General features: G+C 29.3%; 1 protein-coding gene across 1 annotated transcript in view; it reads right to left on the bottom strand.

Moving 5' to 3' along the window:
* LOC143236391 (uncharacterized) overlaps positions 1-13,193 on the bottom strand; it is a 49,415-nt gene that overhangs the window by 15,424 nt on the left and 20,798 nt on the right. Inside the window, exons 8-11 of the mRNA XM_076474658.1 lie at positions 12,018-12,088; positions 10,680-10,918; positions 9,440-9,470; positions 1,661-1,801 (exon numbers count right to left, since the gene is read on the bottom strand). Coding sequence (XP_076330773.1) covers positions 1,661-1,801; positions 9,440-9,470; positions 10,680-10,918; positions 12,018-12,088 — 482 coding nt within the window. The remainder of the gene's footprint in view (positions 1-1,660; positions 1,802-9,439; positions 9,471-10,679; positions 10,919-12,017; positions 12,089-13,193) is intronic.

Raw genomic sequence — 13,193 nt, 5'->3', positions numbered from 1 at the left:
ATTTCAGTACAAGTTAATAAAAATAATCCACAAAGAAAAGTGTATATGATGTATAAAATCTAACATATCTATTATTTAAATATCGTAGTTACTAGAAGTTTATTTGTTTAACTTGTCATTAAAACTAAATAGGGCTACCTGCACTAACTTTCCCTAATTCTAAAGCAACTAGTCAATGCTACCCACTACCAATTTTTGGGCTAATACTCTTTACCATATATTAGGATTGACCATTACATTATAAGGCTAAGAGAGTGAACATATTCAGTGATGGTATTTAAACTCACATATTGCAAGTTTGCCCAAAGTAAAATAAATACTAAAGATGAAAGTTACCAATGACAGAAAGTACTAAAGGAATAAAGCACTGAAATCAAAATGAAATGAAAAAGTACTTCATTTGTGTCTAAGAAAACAAACAAAACTTCAAAGTCAGGAAGATTCAAGTTTGATAATCAAATGGACTATGTTTAAAGAATATGTAATGGTAAGCAAAGAAGAAATTGAAGAACACATATTTCAGAGCATGAAAGAGAAAAAAAAAAACAACTTACATGTACACTATTTGGTTCTGGCTCAACATAAACTACTTGTGTATATGTGGATAGATCAGAAGTAAAAATTAGCCTAACAGTACATCTAACTTCCTGCCAATAATTTTTGATGAACATTTCAAGCTTACATAAAAAGCTTGAAACGTTCATCAGAGAAACAATCAAACTAACTTGGATCACTTACACAATTTTTACAGAAAATCTTTTAATATATTTGACCAAACTGTTTAAATTAACATAACATTCAATAAAAATAATTCCCTTTTATCATATTAACATCCTAAGCACATAAAAATACCTCACAACAACAGCATGTGATACATGTTTGTATATGAATGTGATATATTTCAGAAGATTCTTATTAATAAAATTAAAGCTTAGCTAAAAATAAAAGTAAACTTATTATTTTACACATAAATTGGAGCAGAAAATCCACCCATAATTCATTTTAAACCACGAATTCCCAAGTTGTTTTTTAATGTTTATTACTATATATACTCTCAACATTCTGCACCATTATATGACTCAAAGAAAAGAACCAACTACTAAAACATTAGCGAAATAACTTGTTTTCTATATGAGATACATAAGGGACACCAGCAGCAATACTGACGATATTTTTTGAAAACAATTTTGCATTTTTCGTATGTTATTAGAGACCTACAACTAAGAAACATTTAAAAAAATAAACTGTTTAATACAATGTGCTCATAAAGTCAAAAGGATTCTTTTGAGCCCATTGGTAATTTTAGGATTACCCCATTAAAGAATAAAATTATTTTTGAAAACTAATTTTTGTGTGTTTAAATACATTATATGAACAAAATGTAATTTTTGGAGCAGTCCTCTAAGTCAGCAAACATGGAACTGCACAAAATAGTGATGCCAAATCAATTATACAAATATCAACAAACTAAGTGTGCAATGGCTAATGAAATTATAAATACATGTTAATTTGCCTACTTAAAGCAATGCAATGTCAGCTTAATCTGAAAAATTTGAAAATAATTCATTTATAAGTTCTGAATTCATAAAAATTTAAACTTGCCTTCTGAAACTGGGACATTGGCCCTTACTTGGTTAAAGACAATGACAAAGCTACTTACATTTAAAGACTCCTTCAAAGCCTTAATTTCATTTTCAATGTTTTTCTCTGCAGTATTCCTCTGCCGTTGATGAAGCTCTAGCCTTTTACTTAAAGTCAGTTTGTCTGTCTTAAATGCTAGTGACAGGCTTCCAAACTTACTCTGAAATACATTATTTGATATGTATTAAACTTCCACATTATAAGAAACCTTATTACATTTAAAATGAAAAAAAAGATAAGCATTTGGCTGATTATAGTTATTACTGAGCTTCTACAGTAAAACACTGCTTTTACTTGTAAGTGAAATAGGAGTATCAAAAAAAGAATAAAAATGCCAATAAAAAGCTTAAAACAGAAGAATAAGATACACTTATGACAGTCAGTTATACTATATTTAACCAAGTTAATTTATCACTATTATTAGGAAAATGGATACTGCTATTAGAACAGTTGAAATATTCCAGGTTTCAGCTTTGGTCACACGACATCTGGCATGAATAAAGTTGCACAAACAAAGTTTGTTTGTTTGTTGTTAAGCATAAAGCTACACACAATAGGCTATCTGTGCTGAAACCCAGTTGTTAGCGTTATAAGCTTGCAAACTTATTGCTGAGCCACTCATGGAGGAGGGGCACAATCACAGAGCATGATACATGCAAGTAGACAAGTAATCCACGATATCCCTTCACTGTAGGTTTGTTTCCTGAACAAGAGGATTTCTCCAGACATTTTTCATTTGTTAAAGTTACTTTCTTTATTTTCAACAGTAACATCACTCAGTACAATAAGATTAACTTTTGTGGAGTGTTTACACACATGTAAAGAGAATATTTAATCCAACAAAAGATCTTTACTAAAATAAAACATCATAATGTGAAATTATAGTCTTATATCTATATCCAGCAGATACTTTATATGAATAGATTTCTACAGAAATCATGAAGTCCTTCAGCTAGGTTTCAAAAACAAATTAAATATAATTTGCTTTTTTCTCCTTCAAATTTTATAGCAAAAACAAGAAAAAAAGATATAGAATAAAAATAAACATCTTTTATTAAAGTGAAATAATTTAAGCTCATTACAGCTTAAGAGCTTGTAAGTAACTTGCCTAATCTTTCCATTGTCTGGACATCAAAAGGACATGTATATTTTGTATATATTATTCAATATTCGTGGAGCTTTTTAAGAGAATTGAATTATGATTCTTGAAGAAAAGACTGTATAAAGTATTTTAATACTGATGTTTCTTCTGACTCACTGAATATTGAAGTTGAAGTATCTTCATCACTTGATTCACTACTGTCCCTAAGAATGTTATCTTGTGTTCCATCTTCTGCATTTGATAAACAATTTTTTAAAAATGAGTTTCTAATAATATTGCACAACATCTCTTTCCAAGCTTTTGAAATCCACTCCACTATTGTTGATACTCATGTACTTTTTATTTTGCCGCTCAGTGCCAAAGCATGATTGTCTTTATTCAGCCAAGCATCAGAACACTTGTGGGTTACGATCTTTGAATGACTTGTTAATGGACACATCAAGAGGTTGTAACTGACCTGTCATTCCACCAGGAATTATCAACAGATCACTGTTTTTGTTCCTTAACCTACTTTTGATTTTATCAAAGCAATGGCCATGAAATCCATCCAGGAAAGTCAGACAAAGAATGATTATGGCGATATCCAACTACACCACTAGAGGCACTTACATAGGCAAATTTTATGTTTCATACATTTTTTTTTTTTTTTTTACTTTCAAGACTTTCGAAGAATGAAAAATAATACCTCTAATTTAAGATGCACCCTAATTTTCAGTGTGGAAAAATATGAAAAAAGGAACATCTTAAATTCGAATTAATACGGTGTGTGTGTGTGTGTGTGTGTGTATAGACCTACAGCATGACTTCAAACACAAAACATTTCTTATTAAACATTACAAGTACATGACATCTATGTGTTATTCTTAAGTGAAATGATTTCTCTGTAAGCACTAAACAGAATCACTGAATTGCTAGAGAATCAAATAGGAAACACATTAAAATAATGTGAATTAGAAAACTTGACCAAGTTTTCAGCCATTATGAAAAATAAACACACTGAACACATTTGACAGAAAATAAAAGCAAGCATGATTAGAGAAACAATAAATATGGTATGAATACTTTCCTATCATCATCATACTAATGGAGTAACAGTTTGATTCCCTGCAGAACTGTTCATTATAAAAACAAAGAATGTAGGTCCTGATCTTACAAGAAACCTTGCATTCTTTGTGTATTATACTATCATCATATGTTTAGTGATTCTCTCACATCTTTTCTTTAGTGTACTATACATGCATATTCTACTCCACCAGTGAAGGACACTGCAGTCACTGACCCTTTCTACAAGTATGTGACACTATTGCAACATTCACTCAGATTTATTATTTACTACAGAAAACACAATCAACTGAAATGAAACAATTTCAGCTGTTTTCTAGACTGTGAGTTTATACTAGAAACATAGAAATGCATAGAAACAAAATTAATGGATTTTTTTTTACAGTTTATAAGTTACAACGTTGAAAAAAAACAAATAATATTCAAAGATATCGCATTTCTCCTCTTGCCTTTGTTTCAGACTTGACCTAAAGCCAAGATTCAAAACTAACCTTAAAATCAATCAACTTTAAACTCATAATGTGTTCAAGGAGAACACTGGCATTTCTTTCTAAGAATAATTACATGCCACATAAGAGACACAATTCTTAAACAAAAAACTACATTAAACTAAAAAAAAAACTTTTAAAGTACACTTAAATTATCACCTCATAAGAAAATAGTGAAAAGAAAATCCTTTAAGCCATGATTTAAAATGTATTATAATACACAAAACAAAACAAACCTTGTTCTAATGAAAAAACAACAACACAAATTTACCCTTTAATAAAGAACACATCTAAATCAAATACTGGCATACATAAAACAGGAACACCTATAATGAATATCACATAAGATAAACTTTTAACATTCAAAAGTAATATGCAAATACAAGTAAAGATAAAAATACCTTTTAACAATGATTTACATATAAAATGACTTTAAAAACAAATTGTTTATCCCCTTAGAAGGGTTAATCTAACACACTGCACAAATAAAACTCTCAAAGAAAGACTACCTGCCTCCTATAAAAAAAAGGAAGTGTAATTTATTATGCCATTTCAATAATCATGGAGAAATATTGACAATTTATAACAGCTCACTTTAATCAATGAGATGAAAGATTTAAAAGTATAAAGAACAAAAAACCCTTTAATAATGATTTAATACATATAGAAAAAAAAATCAGTTACCACAAAAAATGAAACATTTTTGCAACTGCTACCACAAAATTAAAATATTTTAAGAAATCTTTCAATGACTGTATAAAATAAAAACTTCATTCAGTTGTGTATGAGTTACAATAGAAATGAAGCTATGAAAGTGCTGAATTGATTTGAAGCCTGAAAATGAAATCAGTGAATCAGACACTGGTGTCTAGTGAGAACTAACAGCCTTATTGTAGAGCGAGCCCTAAGCATCCACTAAAGCAGGCCTTTGGGATTGGAATGGTTGGCTACATTACCCACTCTTTTCAAAGTGCATCTGAGTTTTTAAGAGATGATGCTACTATATTGGAAAAGTTAACCACAACTTGTCAGAAACATAGCATGAAAACAAAAAAGCTGTGAACTTCTCATCAGGTCATAGGTCAATCTCACACCACAGTTTTTTTTCAGCTGAGCCAATACAGACTGCTTCTCCTTCCAGTATGACTAAAAAAATTCACTTCTGTTCACATAAACACTTTCCTATTTCGGTTTTAAGCCTATTTTATTTATCTACTTGATACCATTCTTCGTTTTTTAGCTGCAGACTTGAAAATACAACCAAACACTAAATGTTGTTAATGGACCCCAGGCATCTCTCTCATTGCAGGTCCTTCAATTTCAGTGTAAGTTCCATTAGCCTTACATTACACAGATTGATGGGCACAATGTGGAATATTTACAAGTCATCTCTCATGTTAAAATCAACAAAGAAATCTGACATCTTGTTTCAAAAAAAAAAAAATCAAATAATCTTCAAAGATTGTATGACCCTATCCTTTAATATCTGCTAAATTTCAGTACAAATAACTTCCATACTGCTCTAAGGAAGTTGGTGAGATGATTACTTTATTTGATTTATATTGTCTGTATTCATGTGGTGTTGAAACACCATTATTTGACCAAACTGGCAATCTGGTCCCACAAGTATATCAACATATTAAATCAATAAGTCACAGAGTTGCTTTTGCTGCATGGGAAATCTTACACAATCTTCAATCAATGACCTCAAATGTGTTGATAGCTATATACTTGCTTTTAGGTCATGTTGTTACAGATATTCCTTTAGTATAACAATAAGTAACTGTTACCTCCACTTCACAGCATTATGTCTGTAATTATTCCAGCATAGAGCTGACTAGCTGACCATTACTAATTCCAAAATAACACTAGGAATTCATCCCTCATAAGATATTAAATGAAAAATATTACTTCAACAAATGTTGGGTGCAGATTTACTGCTTTCTTTCTATTACTAGTATAAACACATAGAAATATTATGAAATGTAATGTTACCAAAAATTAGAGTAAAGCCTTGGATTAGCAAACACAAATATGCAAGTGCAAATAGCAACAGATAAAGATATTATGAAAAACTTGAACTTGTTATTGGATCTATATCTCAGGTATATTTGTAGCATTCAAGTCAAGGTAAACTGTCTTTATATCAGTTGTTTATATATCATATAATAAATAATAAAATAATAACATAAAATTATGTATTCAAACATCTAAGCCCACCCTCTACATTCCGACACTCAGTTACACAACCCCTTTCAAACATGTGGTCAGCTTCCGGTCAGTTACCTCTCTCTTTCTTTGTGAACCTGACAATGACCGAAGAAGGTCGAAACGTTGTTCACTCCTCTGTAAAAAATTTTTCTCAACCCAAATGAGCCGTTTTTACAAATATAGTTGTTTATATATATGCTTATATACCTATGTATTCTACAGGGAACTGGTTGATTTCAGTGAAAATGAATGATACTAATAGCACTATAGATTTAATATTTCTGTTTGACTTTTGGAAAACTAGATATAAAATTAGATGTATTATATGTATAATTTAATTTACTTTTTACGTAAATGCATGAACAATTTGGCCAAGGCTTAGAATCAGTGATTATGCCTTTGATGCTAAACGTTAGTCCCACATCTATCCATGTGCTAAATGTTAAGCCCATATCTATCTGTGCAAACTTTACTGGGTGCCTATAGTTGTATCAAGTTCACAATTTTTACTAAAGTGTAAAGTAAATCCAGATCTAATTAACCCATTATGTCTGTGTAATAACATTTAGATATATTAGTGACTGACTCACAAATACGATTTAAAATTTAGTCTAATCACAGGTGCTTGGACGTCCTGTGAAGTAAAATATATTTCTGTTTGACTTTTGGAAAACTAGATATAAAATTAGATGTATTATATGTATAATTTAATTTACTTTTTACGTAAATGCATGAACAATTTGGCCAAGGCTTAGAATCAGTGATTATGCCTTTGATGCTAAATGTTAGTCCCACATCTATCCATGTGCTAAATGTTAAGCCCATATCTATCTGTGCAAACTTTACTGGGTGCCTATAGTTGTATCAAGTTCACAATTTTTACTAAAGTGTAAAGTAAATCCAGATCTAATTAACCCATTATGTCTGTGTAATAACATTTAGATATATTAGTGACTGACTCACAAATCGATTTAAAATTTAGTCTAATCACAGGTGCTTGGACGTCCTGTGAAGTAAAATATATTTCTGTTTGACTTTTGGAAAACTAGATATAAAATTAGATGTATTATATGTATAATTTAATTTACTTTTTACGTAAATGCATGAACAATTTGGCCAAGGCTTAGAATCAGTGATTATGCCTTTGATGCTAAACGTTAGTCCCACATCTATCCATGTGCTAAATGTTAAGCCCATATCTATCTGTGCAAACTTTACTGGGTGCCTATAGTTGTATCAAGTTCACAATTTTTACTAAAGTGTAAAGTAAATCCAGATCTAATTAACCCATTATGTCTGTGTAATAACATTTAGATATATTAGTGACTGACTCACAAATACGATTTAAAATTTAGTCTAATCACAGGTGCTTGGACGTCCTGTGAAGTAAAATATATTTCTGTTTGACTTTTGGAAAACTAGATATAAAATTAGATGTATTATATGTATAATTTAATTTACTTTTTACGTAAATGCATGAACAATTTGGCCAAGGCTTAGAATCAGTGATTATGCCTTTGATGCTAAACGTTAGTCCCACATCTATCCATGTGCTAAATGTTAAGCCCATATCTATCTGTGCAAACTTTACTGGGTGCCTATAGTTGTATCAAGTTCACAATTTTTACTAAAGTATAAAGTAAATCCAGATCTAATTAACCCATTATGTCTGTGTAATAACATTTAGATATATTAATGACTGACTCACAAATACGATTTAAAATTTAGTCTAATCACAGGTGCTTGGATGTCCTGTGAAGTAAAATATATTATATTAAATTGTAAACTCTTATTAATGCAAATATTAGTGTTTTTATTTTCTTATATCCAAACTGTTATGATTTAATAAAGTATTTTAAAACAAAAAACTATGTACCTGGTTAAACCACAGTATCAACAAACTGGTTAAAATGTGGTGGGTGACCTTTCCTGGAACTCATACATCATGTCAGACAACAATGTGCAAGTTGTATATACAAGATTGTTCATTTCAAGTTTAATATGAGAGTATTATTTAATTTTTATTGTATGAGAACTTAAGTTACTTTTAGAAGTGATAGGTATGGCAAATCTTCTTGTGTAACTGTTTACAAATAATTTATTGTATAGTTTAGTTGGAAATTGATATCATGTTACTTGAACCTTTTGAATTTTTTTTCATTGCTTCAAGTAAGTATTGTTACATCTTAATGGCTTGTTTGTAGAAAGTTCTAGGTAGTACATGTTTAAACATTCAAGTTTATGGAAGTAAGACAAAGTTAGTGGTCAAATTGATCTAGACTATGTTTATAAGTTTAGCCATAAAGAATGCAAAGTGCAATAATTTAATTTTTAAAGTGCATTAATTGCAAACTGTATTGTAATAACAGAGTAGAGAATAATAATTCACTTTAGAAATCAATTGACAAGATAACTGAACCAGTCTATGTGGACTCTTGATGAAAATAGATGACAATTTAAACATACAACTGTGGTAACTGTGTGATGAACAATTGTTTGACTTGTTTTTAATATATTATTTTAAAACAGATGGGTTGTGTGATCTCTGTTTATTGATGAAAAATAATACCAACAAGTTGCAGACACCTACTGTAAAGACTCCTGCTCAAAAATCCATATAAAAAAAACTGAAAGTGCACACAAACACACAGCAAAACACTTCTATTGTCTGATAATTTATTTTTTTGAAACTGTTTACTTATTTTGTAGAAGTTTTGGGATCTGATTTTTGTTTAAATATCAAAACTTTTATAACACATTTAAGTATTTTCCATAATATTTCTGGGTCTGAAAATGATGTTCAAATATTTAAACTTTCCTAGGATTTCCAGGACTACCTAAAGTACAGTTAACATGTGTTAACCTACCTTTGTGAAAACATTTATTTGTCAGACATGATTCTCTAACAAAATGGATACAATATTTAGAATATTACCTCCACTTCCTGTTCACTGAGTTGTTCATTGCTGAAAATAAAATATTTTTAAATTACATAAACCAATGAAACAATAACATTACTTAATAGTATATTCACGATTTTTTAATTTAAAATAATACCCAAATATATAAATGTTCTGTAAAACTTACTTGTGTAAAACATGATAAGAGTGCTCACAGTGTCCTTAAACTTTTTCTAATAGTTTTCAGTATGAGCTCATTTTTTAAGTACACACAATTAAATAAATTCCTGTTTCAAACATGGGCTTTCTTTTATCTACAGTTTCTTCCAACAGGAAATTGTATTCATATTTTTTTAAAAAATTCATAAATTAAGATAAAAGACCATAAAACTTACTGTCATGAGGGAAGTTAAATCTTCCATATTCAAATGGAATACTGACAAATTCCAAAACCATATTTAACTACTGGTAATTCAGGAGTAATATACTCTTTAATAATGAATACTTTGATTTTATAATTATTGTAAGAAATACCAGTTTCAACAATTGAAGTATTTCTTTTAACCAATCAGTAAAAAGAAATAATGCTACAAATATTAGGTCACTTCACTATCTGAAAGTAACTGCAAGATCACTGGCACTTCTCATAAGCATCTCAATAAATTTTAAACCTTTCTTAAGTTATTTTATTCTAAAACACACTGTTTGTAATTAAATACAAAGCTGCATAATGGGTTATCTGTGCTTTGCCCACCATGGGTATCAAAACTAGGTTTCTAGTGTCACAAGTCTGTAGACATGTTGTTGTGCCACTGAGTGATTTTATTCTAGAATCCATTTATTTTTCTCACCAATTTTTGTCTTTGTGTGTGTGTGTATATATATTCAAAGAAGTAAATTAAAAAATAATGCATCTTTTGTTTGATATATTATTATTATAGCTAGACACAAACTGAACATTTTTTAAAATTTGGTTAGCAGTTAACTTGTGTAGAGTATTCTATGCTAAAAGCCTATTTCATGATATATCTAAATATTTTAAGTAAGTATTTCCTTCCTTCTTGATCAGAAACTAATTTGTTTGTTATTGTATTTTACACTAAAATCCGATTATATACAGTTTGTCCTTCACAAAAACTAAACAATTTCTGTCCAATGAATAGTTCTGTTTTCTTTAATTAGTGACTGACTTGTTTATTATTATACATTTATTAAAACCACATTTGATGTTTGTTTGTTTTTTTACACTGAGCAATCTTGATAAGAATGGTATACCTGTAAGGGCAATCCTTATGCAGTCCTACACGCCTTAAGAAACTGTCAGGAATACTGGGAAAAGCAGAATCACTGGTAGCTATTGGTGGAACTACTATATCTAAGCCAGGTAGGTCAGCAGCTTCACTCTCCATACTGCCACTTGCACTTCCTTTGGCTGACTCCGTTTCTGATGTTTCTATCAGTTCAGGAATCAGATTCTTGTTTTTAGACAAACTATCTCGTTTCTTCCATTTTTCCTATTAACAGAAAGAAAAAAAATGAGTCATTTACTGGTGGAATTTAGTACTTTCACAGTTATGCATATTAAGCTTTTGAGAAACTTTTGTGCTAAAACTGTTCTTTGTTCACTATTTTGTTATTTAATTATTAGATTCTAGTTTTTGTGCAGGTGTATAAATGTTGAACAAAAAGAGCTTTATATATTATTTTAACCATACATTGAAAACCTTCAAGGTTAGAGTTTTACTTAAGGATTGGATTAAATCTAACACAGACACAATTTTTAAATTTAGTTTAAAAAATTGTTGAACTGTCAATAGAGAGATATAGTTTTCTGTACAAATATACTAAAAATTCTGCTTAATTTCATTTACAAATGTTTCTAGTTCAGGACTTTTGTCATTATTTTACTACAATGAGATAAAATAGTTATCAAAAGAAATTTTTGACAGAATTTATATACAAATATGTCTCTAAAACATAAAATTATTTTTTTAATATTATACTTGTGTCATATACACTAACCATGATTTTAGGATTGTTAAAAATTGTTATAATAGATAGAATTACAATAAATATTTTTTTATTATAAATTTAAAATCTAAGATAGAATACAACAGTACAAACCTTCTGAAGGTTTTTGTTTTCAGTATTTCATGTTGTTATGCACTTTATGTGCAATACAGATAATCACCTAAATACACTTTCCTTGCTATTTCTTTACTTAACCATTATATTTTTACTTAATTATGATTGCAGTAACAATATATAAAAACATATGAGCAGTATATTACACACATGATGATGAGAAACCCAATTGAAGTAAAAATGTATCTCAGGACAGAGGAATGTTTCAACCTTCTTAGATCATCTTCAGGTGACCTTAGAAGGTGAAAATGTTGCTCTCTGCTTTATTAGTAAAAGTGTTGATACCCACACCAGCCTTCCTGAGGTACAGTATATTACATAATTGCTCATAAGCAAGTTAGTGCTGTCACAGAGACTGCACAAAGACAATATGATATAAATATGTTGTATCTCTTATGGATAAGTCAAACACCACAACAGATAGAAAAGAATTATTTTCCCTATGCTACTATTGAAATCACAACTTACTGAAATGTGCGAGGATACAACCCTTTCTTGTTTTTCCTTGTCTTGCACACAACTCCCTGGGCTGTATCTTTCTATGAATGAAACTGAGTTTTGATTAAATACATATTTAGATTTCTTTTTTCTAAAAAAAATTTGCAAGAAGATGTTATGTTAGACATAAAATATATTCTCAAAAATAAATTGGTTTCTTACTAATGTGTACATAAAAACCAAATTACCATTAACAAAATTACTAATCATATTGGTTTCCTTCCTGCTGTCTCAGGACTGATGAGTACAAAGTAACAGTTCTCAAACTTTGTCCAGTAAGCCTTCCTAAGCTAATAAAAACAAACTGAATTTCTCCAGTGATTATAATTTGACAGACTGCCTGGGAAAAACCACTCAGCAGAAGTCATATGTTTCACATTTGCTCATCGATGTCACTTGGTAGAAGAAATGAGTTATTTTCAGTGTTTCTTCTCTTTTATGTTTTTCTCTATAAACTTTTTTTTTTTTTTTAAATTACAAAGCCTTGCTATTAGGAAAATGGATATGGATTGTAATGATATATTGAAGCTCCAAAATTATTTACCATAACATACTTAACCTCAATACACATAAATAAATAAGTACTTTTATCTGTAATTGAAATACAATTTATGAGGGAAATAATACTTATGAATTTAATTGATAATGTAAATAATGATTTCAGATTATTTCGTGTGTTAACAATAAACTGATTGGATAGTAAAATTATAATTAATACATTAAACTTTTCTGTTGAATGTTTATTGAATTCTATTTTCTTATTTTCAATGCACACTAAAAAAAATCATTAAACTGTTTCATTAATAGTGATTCAAAAACTGATCAAATGATTTTAAAACCATACAGTAACATAAATAAAACTTGTACATTTCACTTCCTCTTATTTTACTGAAGAGTAATTAATTCAAAAAACAAATTTTAATACAAAGTAAACCTAAACATATCTGTCTGAAAAAAATAAATTAAAATGTATATTCTTAAAAGACGTTTTCATATCTGCTTTCATCACAATAATGTGGACAGATAACATTATGTTAAAAAATTAAATATAGCTAATTCACATGTCAACAGATTCAAAGATTATAATAATTTTTCATATTTATATTCTAATATATAGTTTGCTTTGAATAACGAATAAAATATACC

The sequence above is a fragment of the Tachypleus tridentatus genome, chromosome 13, assembly GCF_004210375.1.
Source record: "Tachypleus tridentatus isolate NWPU-2018 chromosome 13, ASM421037v1, whole genome shotgun sequence".
In the NCBI taxonomy this organism is placed as follows: domain Eukaryota; kingdom Metazoa; phylum Arthropoda; class Merostomata; order Xiphosura; family Limulidae; genus Tachypleus; species Tachypleus tridentatus.
Note: the sequence above shows the minus strand (reverse complement) of the source record. Positions and strands in the feature narration are given on the sequence as shown.